Source organism: Siphateles boraxobius, unplaced genomic scaffold (assembly GCF_051911475.1).
Source record: "Siphateles boraxobius isolate OS27281-9 unplaced genomic scaffold, OSU_SipBor_1 9, whole genome shotgun sequence".
NCBI lineage: Eukaryota > Metazoa > Chordata > Actinopteri > Cypriniformes > Leuciscidae > Siphateles > Siphateles boraxobius.
The window spans coordinates 27391857-27415186 of NW_027509219.1; the positions used below are offsets into that span (position 1 = coordinate 27391857).

The 23330-nt window shown below is 37.1% G+C and overlaps 1 protein-coding gene across 3 annotated transcripts in view; it reads left to right on the forward strand.

Moving 5' to 3' along the window:
- The window catches only part of eps15 (epidermal growth factor receptor pathway substrate 15), a 37213-nt gene that overhangs the window by 10520 nt on the left and 3363 nt on the right, over nucleotides 1-23330 (forward strand). The window contains exons 12-24 of one of the 3 annotated variants that reach the window (XM_077222898.1): nucleotides 94-179; nucleotides 7185-7257; nucleotides 10367-10528; nucleotides 10886-11083; nucleotides 16015-16401; nucleotides 16510-16602; nucleotides 16793-16895; nucleotides 17803-17847; nucleotides 17938-18251; nucleotides 18686-18758; nucleotides 19602-19672; nucleotides 19791-19920; nucleotides 20039-20223. In XM_077222898.1, the coding sequence (XP_077079013.1) occupies nucleotides 94-179; nucleotides 7185-7257; nucleotides 10367-10528; nucleotides 10886-11083; nucleotides 16015-16401; nucleotides 16510-16602; nucleotides 16793-16895; nucleotides 17803-17847; nucleotides 17938-18251; nucleotides 18686-18758; nucleotides 19602-19672; nucleotides 19791-19920; nucleotides 20039-20223 (1920 nt within the window). Of the gene's footprint in view, nucleotides 1-93; nucleotides 180-7184; nucleotides 7258-10366; nucleotides 10529-10885; nucleotides 11084-16014; nucleotides 16402-16509; nucleotides 16603-16792; nucleotides 16899-17802; nucleotides 17848-17937; nucleotides 18252-18685; nucleotides 18759-19601; nucleotides 19673-19790; nucleotides 19921-20038; nucleotides 20224-23330 lie in introns of all 3 variants that reach the window. The other 2 variants (XM_077222899.1, XM_077222900.1) reach the window with 2 other exon arrangements.

Genomic DNA, 23330 nt, shown 5'->3' on the forward strand with positions numbered 1-23330 from the left:
TATTGAGATATAGTTGGAAAAAAGTTTGGAATTGAAACCTAAATCCCTATTTTCTTAATTTTCTATGCTTCCTCCCTCCCTGCTCCTGAACAGAACAATGCTCTCTTAGTACAGGCTGCAGATTTCTCCGCAATTAAAGAGTTGGACTCACTCACTAATGAAATCATGGATTTACAGAGGTGAGTTACTGATTTTACTTCTCTCTCCTCATGTCCACAAGGCAGCGTGTTTGAAACGAAAACACCTGCATTCAAATTTCTGGCCTTATCTTAACATATGTCTTGTGGACCCATGGACTGTGGATATTATACATAAAGGAAGTCATTATGGGGAGCCACTGCATTGTTGTTCTGTCTGTATTTTCAAGGCTTCAACATTTTTAGCATACAATACTCTCCATTTCTCAAATTTTTTTTTACTATCAGGCCATCTGTTTTAATATAGTGTGTGTATGTAGTTTCCACACAATGCCCTCACACAGGTGCACAAGAGCTTATGAAACCACAAAAACAGAAGTGTGGGTCTGACAATAATCTCAGTGTCATTGTGCCCAAATCTGTCTTCGGGTCATGATAGATGCACTTGAACTGATAAATGGTTTTTTTAATGAGTATCTCTTTACTTAATGTTCCTCGCTCTGTCATCGCAATGTGCAAGGTCATGTCAAGCTGAATTAGTTGCATGAATCACAGACAGTGTTTAGACACTTATGTCAAAATCAGTTTCAACTGGAATTTGCTACTGACTTTACTTCAGTATTGATTTATTTTCCTAGTGAAATGGAATATTGAATGAGATAAATAGAGGGTGTGGCTTGTTCTTTCCCACTGGGAGTTGATTGGATGTAGAAAAGTAAGCGTTCCATTTAGCGCGCTGTCAAAGCTGGAGCAGCCTGAAAGTCAGTCTACGTCAAACTGATGTCATCAGAAGGAAGCCCATTCCAGAGAAGTAGTACATTTTCAGATTTTAATGAAAGATTACAAAGACAAAACAAATTGTAGATGAACTTGCATTTTTGTCCATTCCTCACACTTTTTTTTTATTGAATGGCTCCAGAAAGCTTAGAAAAGTAACAAAAGAGTCATATCTATATCGTCTATAGACTAATTTTATGATGCATCTAAAGTTAAGTCACCTTTCAGTGTTTCCCCTACCATTGTTTTGCGGGGACAGCCCACCCCTCCTGAAACGCGACGAAATCCAGTAAAAAAAACAACGGAATTTACTGTATAACGGGGAATTTTACGAAATTTGATGAATTAATAGAAAGCAGTTCAGTACATTTGAAATGAAACCGCGATATAGACTAGTGTGTGTGAATATTAAATCGCAAAGACTAATTAAATACAAATCCTGCATGTTCTTTGTGAATGAATGGTGCAGCCGACGAGCAGTTTCATTTACCACACACACACACACACAAACACACTGAAGCACGTGTGACACTCGCACTGCTTTTTGCCTATATGATAGACACAAATGCATGAACTTCGTCTCCAGACTCTAGATCTGCTCTGAAAGTGAGCATTTAACCGCTTCATTTGAGAAAAACTATCATGTCATAAACGCACAGAAACTCAAAGGTCTTCACGGCAACCCGTCAAAATAAAATTTCGGTTTAACATGACAGAAATATTACTGTTGTACAGTAGAATTTAGATATGTCCCAATGTAATACTACTAACACTAATACAAATAAATTATCATCAAAACTTTATTTTTTAAGGAATAATACATTTGTCTTCCATTTTTTAATTTGAACAGTAAAGCTCATTGTGCAGCACGTTATTTGACAAAAAGTTTGTTTAATTTCATATGATTAAAATAAATTAAATTAGTGTTTTTAAGTCTTCATTTGATTACCAGAAAAACAACACAGAATTAGTGTGAAAAAAACATTTCATAGATTTTTTTTTTTAAAGTTGAATGATTCATAATACATGATTTCAATTAATTAGACATGCTTTTTGATTACTAAAAACTTTACACCACATATCCATAACACGCCCGCTCCACGACACTAGCAGTTTCAGGGGGTCTACCCCTCTCCTGAAAAATATCCTAGGGGAAACACTGCCTTTATTTATATAGCGTGATATATGTGATAACAGGAAAATAATGATCAATGAGTCAGTTCAGTATTGACTCGGTTTAGTTCAATAACTAAAGTTCATCAATTATAAAATGAGTTCAATACAGCTATAAAGCAGCTCTAAAGAAAACAGTGATGTCACTATCCAGCTCAGTTTGGCTCTCATCCAATAGGGTCAGTGCAGTCAAATCAATAATATTGCTGGATATTAAGAGTCTCCAACTAAGCAAGCCAAAGGCAACAGTGACAAGGAACCCAAACTCCATCAGGTGACAGAATGGAGGAAAAAAACAGCTTGGGAGAAACCAGGCTCAGTCGGGGGACCGGTCCTCAAGATCCAGCTGACTACAATAACCTCGGGATAAGAATGAGACAGACATGCTAATATTAGTGTAAATGCCACTCTTTTTACAATGAAAAAAGTACATTGGATGTTGTGGAATGTGTTCTCGGTTACGGTTGACAGTTGATTTATGCAGCCTAACAATCCTTTAAGGGATTTAAATTATAGAAATGTGATAGTGTGTTATGGTGTATTCTAGGTTAAAAAGACGGGTCTTTAATCTAGATTTAAACTGACAGAGTGTGTCTGCCTCCCGAAAAACGGGGCTGTATCAGAGTTTGGGTGCTAAATAAGAAAAGGATCTATCACCTGCAATCGATTTTGATATTCTAGGTATTATCAACGGGCAAGAATTTTGAGACCGAAGGCTAGTATAAAGTGATAGAAGCTCACTCAAGTTCCGAGGAGCTATTCCATTCAGTGCATTATAACTAATCTAATGTGCTTTTTGTCATATTCTTCAAAAATTGGCTCTCAGAATCATATGGGTATGGAACAATATATGGGCAAAGAGTATAGAAGAAGAAGAGGCGAAACTCTGATGCTTTTTTGGAAACAGCCACGCTTCGGTAGCGCGGCCGCCATTTTGGGGTGAAAATTCCAACTGGAGTTACTGGACAACGACACAGATAACAGTTAAGCCAATCAATAAATACACATTTGAGGTAGTTTTTTCTTGCTTTATTCAGTATTTCCATTTTATGCAACTTTAACACATTTATTACTATTATTAGTTACCAACTCCACTAGGCCTGAAATATATTTTTTACTTTTTACCCATACAAAAATGTAATGCATGGCCATATATGTTATATTTTAAATAGCATGACATATATCTATACATATATTTGACTTATCTGAGAACACAATATAGCCTATGCCTGCAACATATATGAACATTTATGTGTCCAAACATGTGAAGAAAATATTTGAGTTAATCTACTGTATATATGATACCATATCTGCATATATTACAGAGTATAGTATTTCTCGCACACATGGACAACATTAAGTATAAATATATGACATGCATATTTGTTTCCCACATATTTAATAAATGTATGTAAACATACTGTACATGCATGGAATACTGATGCATTGAAATAAGTACATATATGCATACAATTATGCGTCTTAGGCTACATATATTTAATATTTATGTGCATATACGGGAAAATATATGGCACTTACATGAAAATGCCATTTTTGCTATATTGTTTCATATACGTCTGTGTTTTATATGAATTTTGCATATATTCTCATATAGGCAGCAGGCATACATGGGCACTGACATTAGGCTATATGTAATTTACTTATATTGACATATTACATTTCTGTATGGGTAAACCCCTGGATCATGCTACAAACATGATTATCTTATAGAACATGATGGACAGTGGCTGTGTTTTTTTGTTTACATAATCTTGCTTTAACGGTCATTAATATAAGATAGTAGCTACTGCAAAAAAAAAAAAAAAAAGTTGACTGTAAAGCTATTCTATTGCTGTTATATATAAATATTGTCCAACATTCCCTATTATCTGATATAGCATGTCCTTTACTTACTGTTATATGTTGGTATTAATTCAGTGTTTGTAATGCTAATACTAAAGGTTTTGTGAGAAAAAAGTAGAAAACTTGTCTAAGTCTGTGAAATAAACTGTTAAAAGGGATTTGATTATCACTAGTCGGGTGATTGTACATTATTCTGTGTTGTCATCATTCAGTTTGGATTTGATCTTTAATGTAGGCTACTTTAAAAAAAATTATAAATTACAAAGCAGGTCATATTGCCATAGCGACAGCAAAAAGCTTGTGGATAGTGATGGGAAGTCCGGCTCTTTTCAAAGAATCGGCTTTTAGAGCGGCTCGTTCGCGAACTACACATCAACAGTGGACTGCCGAGGCGCTTTCACCCCAAAATGGCGGAAGCGTAGTGCTGCTGCTGGGCGCTAATGTTGCAGTGGAACGTTCTATTGAGTTTCGCCTCTTGTTCTTCTATACTCTATGATATGGGTGAGTAAATCATTTATCTGTGAACTAATTATTTACAATATGTATACAACAGATTAGAAAAGTAAAGGTACTGATTCGGAATGCAACACTCGTGTGGGTGGTGTATGCGAGTCCTTAAATCACTTCCTGTAAGCAATGAGTCTCCAGAGAAGGTAACACCTTGTGATAGGAGTCATTGGCCCACAGAGGAGAGGTGGAGCTCTCATTTACACAAATGTAGAAAGAGGAAGATGCCCCCACCTCTGGTTTCCCCTCCATCTTTGGTTTACAGACTTTGAGCAAAAGCAGATACAGTCCCCTGTCAGCTCCCACACTCACTCTCACTGTGAGATAGATGCTCCACAGCAGTTCTAGCACTTCTCACTTCCTGTAAGTGAGAAGTAATGAGTCTGCTTCAAATGGAGTGTGCAGAAGAAGATGAACAGAAAGAATAGAAATCAGAAAGGTTCTATACGATGGGCTGTTTTTTGACACTAAAATGATGCGTGCGGTTCGGGATTGCCTTAAATCTCCTCGGCAACGGGCGACCTCAGGTGACAGGTAAGAACAGGCCACACCCTCATTCTAAAAAAGAAAAGCAATTATATTGTGTTTGGACTACTCATGCTCTGTTGTTTGTTTGTTTTTTTGGCTGATCCGGGCTGCTAAATGTCCAGTTTATTGTTAGATTTAGAACTGTTGCCAAGACTTTTATTTCAAAGGCTCATTTTGTCCTGTATTATTTATATATCGCCTTTTAGTCTTTCTGTTTTCTTGTTTTCTCCTCCTCTCTCTTTCCTCCTGGGAGTCTCTGACTCACAGTGTGTGTGTTTGACTCTTGGTCAGATCCATGTGTGTTTCTCTGTTGTTGCTGGGAAGACTGCAGCATGAATTCAGTGTGTCAGAATCTTGGAGGAAACGTTGAGTCAGAGCTTAATACAGTTCAGCCTTATCCATTAAAGATGCCCTGATAAATCTTGTGTTATTTTTAAACTGTTTCATGAAACATTTTTCTTTCTTTTCCTTTTCTAATCTTTCTGTTTTACTCTTGCTAAGATCACAAGCCTCGTAACCTAAGAGAGATTCTACATAAAGGAACATTCAAGCATCATCATAAACCTATTTTTACATTATTAGTTTTAGAATATATACATTTTCACATGCGTTGACACCATGAGCTGTGACTAAGAATAGAAATACATTTTTCACACCATAGCCCTTTAAGATGATGGTAGTTGATCATATGTTTAGAAATGGATTTACCATGCAAATGCATTTAACAAAGCATCTTATTTCTCATGCATGAATTGTATGGCGTTGGCGTAGTGGTTAAAATCTGGGCTGGTAACCAAAAGGTGGATGGTTTTAACCTTAAAAGTAAGTACCATGACAAATAAACATTATCTGTGTTTACATGCACTGAAATAATCAGTTTATAATCGGATTGATGGCTCAATCAAACTGAAAACCTTCATGTAATTGAGCTCAGTCCAAATATGATGGTGTAGACCTGAAATAATTAATCAACAGACAAAAGGAAGAAATTAAATAAATCGGTTTCAAAAAATATCCTGTGCATAGGCGCAGTGCCGTGATGCATATTATTACATGCATACATTTCGCATCTTAAACTATTATCTATAAACTAGAAAAATTAGTGCATGTAATAAACATGCCTATTGTCTTGGTTTAAAAGTGTCCTCACCTGAGTGTAACAATCAGGGTTGCTGGCAAGCATTACTATTACTCTTGCTTAGGGGTCTTGTTTTTGTTGAAGAGGCTTGTGCCATTACTTGCTAAACCATCAGACTTATTTGCATTATGAAAATTTCATTGACTCTTTTGACTTGGGCTAGTAAGCACTCGCATAGTAATTCAGAACACCCTAGCAACCGCATAGCAACATATAGAGATTTCTTGGCTCTAAAATGTCATATCTGACAATACTGCAATAAAAACAGCAGTTTCTATGGTGTGTGTATATATACATTACCAATTACTGTACACACACATACAGTGTAAATATATTTGTATGTATATATATATATATCAACTTCAAATATTAGGCAGCAAAACTGATTTCATGTTTTGATGATCATCGTTCACACCATGTCGTAATTACCACAATTGAGATTTCAACTTGTAAAAAAATTTCATGATCTTGTAGAGCTCATAATTACAACTTGTAAACTGGGAATTTTCTGAGAGCTCCTATTTGTACCACCTGACTGCTGCAGATTCATTTAGACGTTGATGGCAAAATACACACACACACATATATATATATATATATATATATATATATATATATATATATATATATCTCAAAATGGCCGGACATCAGACCATTAATATATTATTATATTAATATATCACTACCAAGCACCACTCAAATTTGTAGGAAGTTTGGTTGTTATAGAATTGTTTGCTAAATTTAACCTGCATGGCCTAAAGATACAGACAGTGGAATGAGTGAAAACACCTCTAATGTATTCCAACCCCACATTCCCCATCTATCTCCCTCCATGCTTCCCTCCTCCCACTCCTCCTGGCATTCAGAAAAGCAACTGCTCATGTGCAGCTCTGACACACTGACTCACGTACAGCCTCTCTTTTCTCACACATACAAGCTCAGGCAGCAGATGCAGAGATGGTGCTGGAGGGAGATGCTGTCCATGCTGTTCCAGGCGGCTGGCTGTCTGTGCCCGCCGTCGCCACTGTCATTAAATACTCATGTCTTTGCTGGTCTTTCAGGGAGAAGAGCACGGTGGAACAGGACATCAAAGAGAGGGAGGAAACTATACGACAGAGGAACAGTGAAGTCCAGGTATGAAAATTTAATTTTAAAATTAAATGCATGTTTTTTATTTGACTGATGATGCTGATCTGACAGAGGCATTTAGATATTTATTTAATAATTATTATGAAATAATTCTTTTAATTTATTTTTTTAATATTTAATTTTTTAATCTCAATTTATATTAATTGTTTACAGGCAGCTGTCTGTATTCAAGTTATTTCAGTATTTTTATTTTATTTTGAATCATTTTATATTAGTTATTTGAAGGCAGCTGGCTGCATTAAACTTATTTCTGTTTTATTTTATTTTACATTTTGATAGTAGTTGTTTAAAGACAGCTGGCTCTATTAAAGTTATTTCTATATTGATTGTTTGATACATCATCATGTCTATATTTTACTGACCACTTATTTGATCAATAAAGGGACAGAAAAAGGAGAACAGGAGCCAGCTGTTTTTCAAAAGCATCCTGTCTGTCTGTTTTATCCTCCCTATCATCTGTCTGTCCTCTCTATCTGTCAGCGGAGTTGAAAGAAGTTCAAGGTCTATATATTTGCACTGGCTTCCTGACTCATAAATTTGTTTTTCGTTTCCATCGAGATCTAGGCTGCCTCCCTCTAGCTCTCTCCCACGGTGTGCTAATTCAATTTCCTGTATGTATCTGAAAATAAGCCATTTTTGTAGACTGGAAGATGCTGTAGGCTTCTGAATTAGATGCCAGGTACAGATTCAGATATGTTCAGCTTAGTCTTATAATATGTGGTCATTCATTAAGAGAATGAAGCTTTCCAGCACTAGTGTTAAAATGCATTGACAGATGGATGCCTAATGAGCCGGAAAAACAATTATGTGTGTGTGAAGAATACAGGAAGAGAAAGCAGCCTGATATGTGTGTATATATATATATATACTAGATGGCATATTGATATCACAGCTGGTCCCCGGTTCTCCTTTCCTGTCATCAAACAAGGCCACTTATTGTGCTCTTTTTGTTTTGTTTTTGGATCTGAAATTGAGTATAAATTACCTGTATAAATAGCAATTAAAATGGATCTTGCTCTTGAATTACTATAGTCTTCAGAGGCAGAGGGCAGTTCAATTGATGTCCATTAAACAAAAGGACGTCCATACATAGAAAAGGAGTACAGATTAACAATCTCACCTATGCAAAGGTGCAACATTAAAATAATTAAAAATAAAAAGTTTAAGCTATCAGAGCAAGCAAGGGCCTCGCACAAATTATGAATGTAATCAATATTTGTTTAGGGTCTTAATAGATTAGCCTCGAAGCACATGGTGCTGGTAGGCTGCTCCAGGTGCTGAATAATTAAATAAGATTGTGAGTTTCTGTGTGTGCCTCTGCTGTGTTTAAACCCTGGGATGATGAATAGATTCTATTTCGGGGGCTGTCAGCTCCCAGCGCTGCCTCTGATTGGATGAGGAGACATTTGTGCATTAGACTTCTGAAGGCTTCCGTCTTTACCCTGTGCTGTTACTTGGTTCTGCTACTGCAGACCTGTTATTTTTAGGACACACTTATTCACAGTTGCCCAGTGATTCCCATAGCACCTGAAGGTGAATGATGGTGGAAATGACACTGCTGTCTTTATCTTTTCAGATCTGATTCTTTTCTTATGCTTGACATCTTTATGTGCCTTGCACCTTTGTCCTCAGTATTTAACCTTTGCTTTTCTACAGTCAGATATACCGTATTTCCATTGTAGTGTTATAGAGTATTCATTATAGAATGTTCTGCCTCAGATTTACCTGCCAGCTGTTTATTGACAATATTGCACACAAAAGTAGTACGATTTTATAAAAATCAGCTGAGCATTTTCAATTTAATTGCCTGGCTCTACCCACTCTGAATGTTTAAATATATGTATACCCATTTACTGATTATATTGTATCAAGAACTGCTAATTTTGATTACTTTTTTAAATGTCAAAATGAATACTTTCATTTTTTGTAAATTCATAGGATGCATTATTGCGATCAAAAGTGACAGTAAAGACATTTATAATACTACAAATGATTTCTATTTCAAATAAATGTTGTTCTTTTGAACTTTCTATTCATTAAAGAATACTTAAAAATAATATCACTGTTTCCACCAAAATATTAACCTGCACAACTTTTTTCTACATTTATTATCATTGGCAGCTATCACCCTGTAGCCCAAGACTGGTTGCCCACTGAAGCTAAGCAAATGTACTCATTTTGTAAATGATTTGTATATTCTACTTTAATTTCTGAGATATGTCTGCTATTTGCTGGCTGCTCTGGCTGCTCTGGCTGCTCTATACAACTGGTCTATTATTATGGTACAAATTATTTCAGATAAACCCAGCTCTAAACAGCAAGAAAACAAAACAAATTGGATATTTGCTTAGCATATTGTTCTGATGTTTTCTTCCTGTTTAAGTGGGCAGTTCTTGGCCAGAATAAGCTGCGGTGTGGTCCTGACATTATGGCCCTGTTTCAGATAGCACCCTCAGGGCTCATAGTCCTCCTACGTGTCTACACTTTCCTGGTGTATTTCCTTGGCATGGTCTGTTGGGCAATATTCAGATTGGAAGTCTGCATTATTGTAAGTTTAGCATCAGGCCACTTGGTGGCTGCGAAAACAAATCATAAACTGTCCAGTGGGATGTACTGTGGGTTTGTTCATTTTACGGACACACGAAAGTGAAGGCCATGAAACCGCAAGTCCACTTTAAGTGCGCCATTTTGCTACGTGAGGCTAACATTTCTATTCCTGACGACTTTCCCTTTCAGTTTTTACAAGGATCAGTATTTAATCGTTTTTTTGTATAATGCTCTTTTTCGTTTCTGTGATGAAACTGGAACAGCCGTTGAGAAAATAAAGATAATTTGTTTGAGGATGAGACGAATTTATCAGAGTGAAGCTATTGTGTTACTTTTGCTAACCCATTGTTGCTGTCGTTTTTATTGGATTTCTGTTTACTTTGGCTTTTCTGCCTGGTGAGATATAATTGGTTTACACAATATCTCTGTATCATCTTGCACCCTAGTGCTTTATCTTTAAAAGCTGCATGAGCTCTTTGCCCTGGTGTTAGTGTTGATTTAGCTTTTTATTAGTAGACCAATAAAGACCTCTCTCTCTTTCTGTCAGGACCTGCAGGAGGAGGTTCAGAAGGGGTCAGAGGAACTGAGCCACCTGCAGGCGGAGCGACAGGAAGTGCAGGAGAAGCTGGAGAGGCTGGATGAGCAGAAACGATCTCTAGAGGACCAGCTCAGACTCCTACAGCAACAATGCAGCCAGGAGAGCCAACTGGTATGAGATAGACACAGTGAGAGAGAAAGAAAGCCTGTGCATAAAATGTGTGTATTGTGGGTAATTTAAACATTGAAAAAATCCACTGAAAATATTACATCATCTGGATATCTTTGAATACAATTTTGAATGGGTCTTGGACACACTAATCCTTATCTCGCACGCTATTTTGCATGATGTTTTCATATGTTTGTAGTGTATGGAGACACAATCCAGCAGAAATCAGACCTTACTCAATTACATTTAAATTGATATACTGTAGATGGATTCTCAATGCAGTTCATTTAAAAGCCTTAAGAAACTGATCTCAGATATTTTCTTCTGCTCTCTGTCCTGTGTGTGTATGTATATGTCCAGATCCAGTCATTACAGACGGAGCACTCCGAGCAGGCGCAGAGAATAGGTGACTATGAGGAGGAGTTAACCAGGGCCCGAGAAGAACTGCTCCATCTGCAGGACGAGACTCGTCAACTGGGAGATAAAGTTCAATCTGCCCGTGCTCAGCTCTGCCCCCTAGAGGATGCTGTTAAAGAATCCCACGCACAGATTGCTCAGGTTAGTTAGCTTTTTATCTGTTTCTTCGTTACCTTTACTTGTATATATCTACATTAACTGGCTCTGAACTATTTTATTATTTTTTTAGATTAATGGATATACACATTATACCCTACTTTTTCTCTCTTCAGTAAGATAAAGCCATGTTGTTGAGTTAAAGGAGAACTCCTGGCAATTTTTAAGTTAATCTTGATCGTTATACCTTTGTGAGTACTGTCTATAGATAAAAAACCGAACCGGATTGGTGCTTGCAACACGGAGCTGCGACCGCAAATGCTCAGAGCTCCCCCTCAGCTAAAACGGCAGTTATGGGGGCATATACATAAAGAGTGTCTTTGTGCCTCTTAACAGACACAAAATGCAATTAAAATGTCTGTCCAACATGAACAGGGCCCTTACATGTGAACAAGACGTGTTTAGCAACAACCATTGTCAGAGTTGCCAATTTTGAGTTTTGCTTGGAGTGAGATTTTTTGACGGGGGTGTTGTAGGCTACTGTATCACGTGCCGTTTGAACTGACGCGCTACAGCGATCTGTCACATTTAAAAGCGCCAAACGTTGGACATATTGACAGAATCTGACAGCTGAGAATTTGTTCCATATCAAAAGTAACCCTCTCTGTCTAGTCTGTCGGTGTCAGTGTCCTCTTTGTCCGCGATTTTTCTCTGCGTGAGAAAATGCAGTGGTCCAATCAGTAGTTAAGAGCCTGAGCTTGCTTATAGTAATTCTGAAATTAGTGCACATGAGTGAAAAAAAAATACAGCACAGAACAATGTCTAATTTAGCGTGAGATTTCATTGTTGAGCGTGAGACCGTGAGATTGAGGCTGAATGCGTGAGTGTCACGCCAGATGCGTGAGAGTTGGCAACCCTGCATTGTTTAAATTCACCTAAATAGTGTTTTAGACGGCTTGCTGTAGTCTCGCGCTGAAGTCCCGTGGGAACTCAGTTGTAGCCAAAGGTAAATAGTAGTGATGGGAAGTCCGGTTCTTTTCCACGAACCGGTTCTTTCGGACAGTTCGTTTCAATGAACTGGTTCAAGAAATGGGTCGCGTTTGTGCCGTTCGAATTATGTCAACAGAATGCGAAAATAAAAGAACTTATTTTCATCGTCTTCCTTTCCATGACCTCGAGATTCTGCAGTTGTGTCTAGTTGTACTACAACTTTATGCGCAAACTCCCATACAAGTAGGCCTACTACGCGCTAAAGATTACCGCATTTGCAGCGAACACTTTGACAAGGATGACTACACAGACACAACCGGTTGAAGAAAAAAAGCGATTCCATGGACGAAGACGTGTGCAACCACTGTGGAGGTAATGTAAACTTTATTTATCCTTCCATTTGGGTGCTGTGTTGTGTCTGTGTAGTCACCCTTGAACGACACAAACGCGAACCATTTCTTCTTCACCTACACACTGCTATTTACCTTTGGCTACAACTGAATTCCCATGGGACTTCAGCGCGAGACTACAGCTAGTCGTCTAAAACACTATTGGTGAATTTAAACAAGTGCTAAGTTGCTAAACGCGTCTTGTTCACATGTAAGGGCCCTGTTCATGTTGGACAGACATTTTAATTGCATTTTGTGTCTGTTAAGAGGCACAAAGACACTCTTTATGTATATGCCCCCATAACTGCCATTTTAGCTGAGGGGGAGCTCTGGGCATTTGCGGGAACAGCTCCGTGTTGCAATCACCAATCCGGTTCATTTTTTTTTCTATAGACAGTACTCACAAAAGTATAACGATCAAGATTAACTTAAAAATTGCCCGGAGTTCTCCTTTAGGGAGTTTCCATTTTGTAGCAACAGCACTGATTATTGACACTTTTGATCTATAAATAATAAAAATGAATGAATGAATGATGATGATCGTTTATTAATATTATTATTAGAGAAACTGAAAGAGGACATGGTCCATGATAAAGAAGAGGAGCAGCAATAATAATAATAATTATTACAGGCATTCTCAAAATTGTTAAAGCTGTGATTTTAAATCTGCATTGTTTATCCTTTTGTTTTTTGGTTTTTTTTAAATGAAGCTAATAAATGTGTGGGGACATCTTTTTTATATAATACACTAGAATTATTAGAACAAAAAATTATAATACACGTTGACTGCAATTATTGGTACCCTTAGAAATTCTCATAAGTAAAATATCTCTGAAGTATATTCCCCATTATATATATATATATATTTTTTTAGCACAACAGGGTGACTAGGAACATAGGCCAAATTCCCTTAATTATCCGTCACAATATGTAAAACCTCAGTCAAAACAACCTTGGGTCACTGTGTATTGAGATTGTTCCATGGCCATTCCAGTCCCCTGTCCTGAACCCTACAGAAAACTGAAGTGGAGAGTGTATCAATATGGACTTTGGAATCTGAAGGATCTGGAGAGATTCTGTATGGAGGAATGGTCTCTGATCTCTTGTCATGTGTTCTCCAAACTCATCAGGCATTATAGGAGAAGACTCAGAGCTGTTATCTTGGCAAAAGAAGGTTACAAAATGTATTGAATAAAAGGGTGCTATTAATTGTGACCAATGTGTATTAGAGAAAAACATTTATTTCATAAGGAGATTTCCCCCTCATCTTCAGTCATTTTACTTCAATGAAAGGTTATATACGTATATATATATTAGTGGTGGGCCGTTATCGGCGTTAACGTGAGACTCTTATCGGGCGATAAAAAAATATCGCCGTTAATCTATTCACAAAGTAGGGTTGGGATCATAAAATAGCTTTTTCGAATATCGTTATATTTTCGCGCAAATCGTGCAGCAGGGTATTTTCCTGTCAGGGACACAAGTGTATACTTTTACATGTTACGTTGATCGTTCCTCTCATTACTTTACATGTTGTTAAATGAGTTATTCCAAGCGCTGTAGCCTATCTTTTTTATGGGCATGAGAGATGCTCAATTTACAAATGAATCAGAGATGGGTTGATTCTGTTCAAAGACTTCATCAAACAAGTTGGCAGATCCATAGATATCATATAGAGACTAGATGCCCTATTGGCCGCTGTGGCGCAAGAAATGCGGCCGCCATATTAAGCAGGTCATACTCCTATTTGCGTTGCATAGCAGCAGTAGATGCCAGAGCACTGTGCAGCATATTCCTGGTCAAATCGGCGGACCATCACTCGGGGATTACTTTACACAAGTAAGATTTAACATTTAACATCACCGTACTATTAGTTGTATTTTGTGAACAAAATATTCAATGTGTCCTGTATCGTAGCTACGTGTATGACCTTTGCAGCAAAAAAAACCCGCGTGTAAATCCGTTCGGTTTTCAGTGAGATATGATTAATTAAATGCGCTGACAGCTCATTGCACCTGCCAAACAGATTACACTGAGCGGAGCGGGTGACCGGTTTAAGATGGCGGCCCCACGGCTCGTCCGCGACAATAGGCAGTAGCGGTCGATAGGGCGTCTATCTATATGATGTCTATGGGCAGATCTGTCTAAATCGGTTCGCGAATCAGTTCTGTTCAGTTCCTCACGCACTGAATTGTCTGAACTCTGAAGCGCGTTCAATCACACTCGACACGGAGTCGTAACAGGAAGATTTAAGAACATCAAGAGCTACGGTTTAGTCTAGTGAACGCAAATCTGCAAATGCATCATATTTTTGCCAGCGATGAAGATCTTTATTAGTTGAACATCTTCGTAAGCTGTCTGTGAATGAATGATTCCACAGGACGATACATTCGATTTCATTTCATTCAGGTAATACATTTTACAACCAAACAGATTATTACGTCGCGATAGCACTACTAAAAAGTATGACATTATCCGTTGGACATATACATTAATTGATAGGCTACAAAATAAATAAGCTACCATTGTGTACAGTTTATGAAATGAACACCCGCCATCCTGCGGTAATGTTTGTGTATTGCGCAGGGGCATAGTCACACGAATAGTTTACGTTGATTGAAACTAATTTGTTTAAAAAGGATGAGACTATTGCCGGTAAAGGCAGGTTCACATAAAATCATTATGACATATGACATTATTTTTTGATCTAACGAGCATCTGGTTTGGCCATGCAAAAACGGACTGTAGCTACGTCGTGCTTATTTTTTTTTTCTTCTTCTTCCAATTAGCCTAGGATACTATGTTAAAAAAAAAAACGACGAAAACATGTTACTTGTTCAATTAATAAACAGTTTGTTTGGTGACAAATCGCTAAAGATGAAATTGGCCTCCCTTTCTGTCATTGTAATTGTGCGTTTTATTTATTTATTTTGTTTTATACATTTTTTGACCGATATTCGACTTCTGCTCCTCTAATGTCGAATGGCATTTTTGGCACAAATTCACATCCCTACGCGAGGCGACCTATTCTCAAAGACTTACTTTTAGTCATTATTTGGGTAGCACACATATTCTGAATTCCTTCGGCAGAATTCAAATGAGCCATTTTAATCTAGATTAATCTAGATTAATTCCAAGATTCCAGTGAGATTAATCTAGATTAAAAAAAATTATCTATGCCCACCTCTAATATATATATATATATATATAAAATAAAAGGATTAACAATGCAGATTTATTTTCATAGGGTTCTTTGTTCATATTTACTAAGGGTGCCAATAATTCTGACTAAAGTCTTATATATTTATTTTATTATACAACTTTTTGCAGTGGCTTCAAACATGGCTCATTCAAGCACACTTTAGAACTGGAAATGTCTGTTTTATAAACATTTATGTTTTTTTTATTGCAAATCGGTGACATTTTTAAAAGAAGAAATCGTGAGCATCATCCTTTTGTTTCCAGCTGAAACTTTTCTGTTTTCTCTTACTAAACATTTTTTGCTTTTTCACTCTCTTTTCTCTTGTTTACATGTTTTGTAAAGTTTTGGCTTATTATTTTTCTCTTATTCACACACTACGTTGATGTTGACTGTAGGAGCAGGAGCGATTGGCCGAGCTTAAAACGGAGGAAAGAGAAGTGACTGCACGGCTTACCTGGAAAATCCTAGAGGAGCCAGCGCTTGTTAATGGAACAGTGCCCTCTCTTGAGCAGCCGGAGCAACTACAGTGGCCTCAACCTACAGCACAGCTGTCAGAGAGACCAAAAGAGGACAAAGTCCAGCAAGAAGAAGAGGAGCAGTCGTCCTTTGATGAGCCGCAGGAGCTCAGAGTCGTGGAGGAGCAGCTCGGGTCAGAGGCAGAGGAGTTGTCCACCAGCCCTGAGGAGCAAGAGCCTCAACCTGATTTCTATAGCTGTGACCTTTACAACAGTGGGCTCTCCACAGTCAGATCCACTGCTGTGGCCTGGCCTCAAGGGAACACGGTCAGAAACCACTTCCTGTTATTGCTTTTTTTTATAATGTCACTTTCACATTACATTTACAAATAGGTTTTCATGCATGTCTTTCTTTTTATGCCACTGTGGTTTCAGGAAAGCACAACGCAAGCTAACCCAGAGCCAGAGGTAGAGAAAGAAGAAGAGAAGGAAAAGGCAGATGAGCAGACTGCCTCTAGCAGCCCAAAGGTTGAATGATTATGACACATCATAATTGTTGATCTTTCCATTACTTATTATTTTTGTTAATGGATATTAATTAATCCTTCGTTAACATTTAAAACAGAACATGGTTTTTTTGTGATTGTTAATATGCATCTTTATGATTTCACTGTAATAATAAATAAATAAGTTCAAATAAAAGTTTTGTGATGTATAGGCCGAGACTGTGGAGCCAGAGAAGAAGGAAGCTGCCCAGCCAGTTACAGTACCGCCCAGTGGTCCTGGGATTGACTTTTTTGAGTCTGACCCTTTTACTGACGGTAAGATGTGCACACAAAGTAAAATCATCAAAAAATAAAATAAAAATAGGGATTGTCTTAGGGCTGCATGATTTGCAAAAATTGAGATTGTGATTTAAAATGCAATGCTATGTATGTATGTTTGTTTGTTGATAGGGCTGCACAATTTGGCCAAAATTATTATATATCAAATATGTTATTATTAACAATAATAATAGTTAATAATACCAACTTTTTCAACTCTTACAAATAAAATCTGAAAAAAAAAAAATGTTCAAAATGCATATTAAATAATATGATTAAATAAGTATTACTATAGAAATATATATTAAATAAAAAATAATTAATATTAAGTATACTATATATGTTAAAGAAATACTACTATTGTAATTTCACTGTGAAATGAAAAATTTTATCATAAAATTATTATTTTACAGTACAAATTTAAAATTACAATCCTAATATTTATGGCTGTCTTAATTTCTTTAGTTGATTCCAATTAAACTTTCCAGCTTTTATTTTGGCAGAAACCTAGTGAGCCCTTTTGGCAGTCCCTTTTCGCCAGTGCTACTCATTACAAGTCTGGGAAGATGCTTGGCACATATTGCGTTCCCAAATGCACGTTATAAGCGATCTAAACTCTGAGCAGATACCGAGATGAGTTCATGTGGAGCGGCATTTATTACAAACTGAGCCGCAGCTCCAACACACTGAAGACACCAGATCATGAGCTGCTCGCATGTTAAAGAACACAGTGCCACTCTTCTCTCTGATTTTTAATCACACTAAGCCTTCACAATTTCAGTTTTATTTCAATTAATTGTGAAGCTATAGATTGCCCTTGCAATACGTATACTGCTAGTTGCTTTGTATAAAAGTATCAGTTAAATGATTAATTAGTAAACATATATAAAACTCCTTTTTACAGGGGACCCATTCCCTGAAGACCCTTTCTCAAAAGTTGATGTTTCAGGTGAGTACTTTCTTACCATCTTAGAGTGCGTTTTCAAAATCTCAATACACAAGTCCAATTTGACTCATAAAATGTTATTTTGTTATCCAGATCCTTTCGGCGGGGACCCTTTTAAAGGCACAGACCCATTTGCGGCAGACAACTTCTTCAAGCAGTCTTCAGTTGGTTTCCCATCAGGAGATCCTTTCAGCTCATCTGACCCATTCAGCTCTACCACAGGCCCAAAAGAGCCTGATCCGTTCACATCCAGAACCACCAATGCAGTCACTCCAGACCCATTTGCTTCTGGTATTGGTAACATCCAAGACTCAGATCTGTTCGGTTCCAAAATGGATGCCCTGGCAGACTCTGATCCCTTCAGCTCGACAGGACACGATCCGTTTGGAGGATCGGATATTCCTGTAGTGAGTGCTGTAAAGCTAAACTCTCTTTAAAATCTCAGTAAAGACCAATTCACACTGCACCAATGCTGACCAACAGCAGCAACAGACAGTTTGTCGGGTTTTGTCAAATCAGTGTCCTCTGTCAGCGTTGGTCGGCACTTGTTTTCGTCGGTTGAACATGGTTAATTAACGTTTGTCAGGTCATGGAATGTCTGAGAAGTGACATACTGTAATCTGGTGATTGTCTGTGTTGGTTTCAGTGTGTCTGTTGGTGCAATGTGAATTGACCTTACAATGTGTTCAGTTACTTGCACTCTTTACAGCTTCTGTCACACTTGATTTGTAAAATCTGCTAATTTTTGGTGGTACAAACCCTAAAGTAAGCTATTAGCATGAGTTGAAGAACTGACTTAATTTGATGTTTAACTTTGTTTTCTTGCTCTTTTTCCATTCAGAGAGATGGATCAGCTGCAGCCAATGATCCCTTTGCGCCAGGAGGAACTACGGTGGTCTCTAACTCAGATCCAGGTAGATCAAGCTTTACTATAGGGCTGGGTTGGCTATTGTTTTTCTTAATTTTAATCTTCATGTTGATAAAAATATATCAATTCTTAAATCCCAAGATTGATCTTTTTTAGTCTGTTTTCTATTAATGGACGAACAAAATTTCATTAAACTTTTGTAGCATGCCTGCCATGCAATAACAAAATACAATTTGAATTTTGTAAAATTTTTAAAAGTGATTTCATTACTTTTCATATGAAACAAAGTCTCAGCTAACACATTGTGAATTTTATCAAATTAAGACAACATATGTCGTTTTGAGCTCTTTAATGTGGCATGACAGATCGCTGTAGCCTCTGTGCCTATAGTGTAAGTTACAGGGATAGCACAAAATAAACATGGTACATCACAAGGTATGTTGAAAGAGTATGAAAAACTGTATCATTTCTTATGTATTCGCTTAATCAGTATTTCAACCACAGAAAATTGTCAATAATAACAGCTTTTAAACGACGTCACATAACGTTCACCTCAGGAAAGCTATAGAGATAGAATAACTCTAGAGAGGAACATTTTGATAAATATATATGCACTATATTACATATATACATTTATTATATTTTTACTTAAGCTGTTAGTGCTGTCTTCATTATTTAAATATATGTTTTTGAATAAATGTCATGAAAGCCATTTTTTGACAGCCATCATTTAAATGTTTATATTTCGAGTAGAAACATAATAATGTCATTAGAAAGTTAATATAAAAACTGTCTAATGTGCAATTTTAATGTTTGCATACAACTCAGTTTTTATTTGAATGTTGAAAGTATCCAAAATATCTGTTTTATATGTTTTGACTTGTTTCAGATCCCTTTGCTGCAGTATTTGGCAATGAGAATTTTGGAGAAGGTTTTGCTGACTTTAGCAGTTTAGCAAAGGTAACGATTTTTTCTTAAACAGAAGCCCAGTATTTCAGCTTTATTACCAGTTCACCCACATGATTTAAATTAAGATGAATGTGGGTTGCAGCTGATGAAGTTCCCTCTTGCCTTTCAGTCTAATGGCAGTGATCCATTTGACTCAAGTACAAACAAGAATTTATTTAAGGAGGACCCTCAGTCAGATGTACCTCCCGCATTACCGCCCAAAACCGGAACACCAACCAGACCTCCACCTCCACCCCCAGGTGAGCTGGTTCCTGTTCTGTGTGTTTCATCAGAATGAACCTCAGACGATTTTCTCTTACGCCAACTCTGTTACCCATTTCTGAGTGCTGTGTTGTCTGTGTGTGTGCATCTTTAAAGGTAAGCGGTCCAACATCCACCGATCGGAGTCGTCCGAGTCAATTCAAAGGCGTGGTCTGTTCAAGGCGCAGGGTTCTGGAGAGTTCTCCTCCCTTCCCGCTAAAGACTCGGTACCAGACCCCTTCGCCCCTTCCTCGCCCCACCAAGCCCCATGTGACCCCAACCGATTCGCCAGCTTTGATAAAGTGAGCTCCTCCCCCTCCTGATCCCCAGTAGTGAACCCTGACATTTCACCTCCGCCATGCAGCAGCCTTGACCTCTCGACCCCTCACAGCCCTTTTCATTTGGTTTTCCTGGAAAGAAATGCTCATAATCCAATATTTCAATGACTCTGCTTTACCATCTGTTTGTGAAAAGCCACAAAGCCTTGTCATTTTTATGTAATGTTTTTTGTAAATATAGATGGGCTTTATTTATCTACTCTTATAGTCAACCTGAATCCATGCTTATGCTTCTATTAAAAATCCTAACTAATTTACAAAATGAATGTATTTAAATGATGAAATATAAGTATTTATGACATCACAATATTCCTAACATCATGCAGAAGTTCTCACTGGCTGTGGATGGAGAGTCGGGGCTGCTTGCTCTTGGCTGTTTTCAATTTACCCCTTGTGTTCTGTTGTCATGTTCTCCACCACTGGTTGAGGCTTGATTCCATCTTGCACGTTCATGGCCCTGCCATATCTTGGTTCACTGATTTGCCTTGCCTTACCTTGCATTGCACAAACTAATCACTGTCTACCTGTCTTATCGGGCTGTTCCTTCTCATTCATTGGTTGAACACTTCCTGGTTCCATCTACATCCCACGATGCACCATCTTTTTTTTTTTTTTAAAGAAGAGATGCAGTCTGTTTTGTTAATATACAGACACTTTGCTAAATAAAATAATCAGCTAGGATGCCGACAGTATTTGTTGGTTCCTTTCTGTATTATTATTTTTTAAATTAAAAATTAAAGAGTTTGTCTTCTCAGATTATCCCACTGTGAGCTTTCCTTATCAGATGATGCATCAAATAAATTAAGCTTTATGATGGCATTCCTCTGATGTTTTAAAACTCATTACAAACGAACAGACATCAAGAGAGACATCTTGAGATTAGTTGCGTTGTCATGTTATGGTGTTCTGTGTGTTGATATGTTTACCAGCTAATAGTTATGATTTCATCTCTCCATCCATGGTTGTCCAAATCTTATTGGAAATACCTGCATGTTCTGCATGATGGGCTATATGAGCAATCCAGGCTTTCACACATGAGTACATCAGACTTGTTTAAGAGAAAACTCACCCAAAATGTCCAAAAAAAAATGTGGTTTAGTATATAAACGGTTAGCTAAAAAATTTAAGTTTATTATTCATTAGTCATTATTTACTCACTTTTGTACCATTTCAAACCCATAAGGATTTTTTTTTAAATTGTTTTATTCTGTAGAACACAACATTTTCTAATTTTGTGAGTTTGTTGAAACCTTGGTGACTATATTTGCATTTTGTGCGTGATCTGTTTTTTTTACAACCTTATTTAATCAGTGATAATAACAGATACAAAAATAAAGAGTCCTTTAATAACACTTAACATTTTTATATGAAGTCTCATGTGTCAGCTGGCTTGTGAGCCGATGTTAGCTGAGAGGCTATATGGATTGCATCATGGCACACTTTTCATATCCCCCATCCTCCTGTGTCAGTAGCTGTACCACATTACCACTGTTTTTTTCTTTCCCCTAATGTTTCCATATTAAGTATTTTTTGCTCTGTAATCCTTCTGATATTTAAGACACTGTTCATTTAATGAGATAGTCTTTGGATTTATGAATGTGCAGTTCTAGATGGTTGGTGTTGACATTGACCAAACAACACCTAAAGGAATAGTTCACCCAATAATAAACATTTTTGGAGGAAAAAAGAGAAAATATTATGATAAATAATAATTAAATTAAAATCAAATAGATCCCACACCCCCAGCTGTCCATAATGACCATATGCTGAGTAAATAATGACAGACTTTTCATTTTTTGGGTGAACTATTCCTTTAAGTAGATTAAAGGAAAGATATATCATTTGTATAGTTACATAAGACTGTTTTATGTCATCTTTAACAGACGCTTTAATGCTACATCTTTAATGCTATGTTGTAGCATTAACTAAAACTTACTGATCTTTAAAGGCACAATATGTAAGATTTTTGGATAAAAATATCCAAAAACCACAAAAACAATGTTATATATTTTGTAATGGTGTAACGATATTCAAACCGAACTGAAAAACCGCGATACAGAACCCACGATACGTATCGCGATTCTCTCATGGCGTACCGAACACGCCCCGCCCCCTGCTACCCCGCCCAGCGGACCTCATGTCTTATGTGTACACAACGATTTCAGTTTTGTAGCCTAACCACCATTAACACCATATAATAGCAAGCTCCGTGTTTTGTTACTTTCAAATTCTGTCTATTTGATCACGAAATTCAAACAATAAATGCCGTTTTGGCGCTCTTTGATGTGGCATGACAGATCTCTGTACTAGCTCCTCATTTCAAGCGCGGAGCGCGAGTAAACGCCTTCATCTCTTCCTCAGTTACAGAATAAACATGAATGGACACCTGAAGGTATGTTGAAAGATACAGTATACTTACTGAAAGGCATCACAACTCGTGTAATCGCTCAATCAGTGTTTCAGCAGCGGAAAGACATCAATAAAACAGCTTAGTTTGTCACATAGCATTATATTTACCTCAGCAGGCAAGTCATCCAAATGAACTCTTGCACTAAATAAATGCACTATATTAGGCTATCTTTTACTAAACCTGTTAATGATATCTTGATTATTTAATGTATGTTTAAAATATCTTTCATGAAAATGACAGCAACTGTGTAAATGATATTTCAATAACGAATTAGAGTAATGCAAAGTTAATGCAAAAACTGCCTTATGTTCAGTTTACATGTTTTCATGTGTTGGGTGTTGATTATTATATCTAAAAAATAAATAGCATCTGAATTTAGGCTAAAAGTCTAGGCTCTGTTGTTAACCTTTAATGTTATAGTAATGTGCGGGCTCCTTATATAGTTTACAGCATTAGCAGATCTTTTTTTAATCCTTGCGAAACGTTTAATTGTAGTTGAATTAATTTAAAGACAAAGACACAACTTTTTCATTAAACCACTTTTTAAAAAACACAAAAAAAGTAATTTTAGCCTTCTAAACCCCACCCCACCGAACCGAGACGTCAAAACCGTTGGAAGAACCGAACCGTCAGTTTTTTGTATGGTTACACCTAATATTTT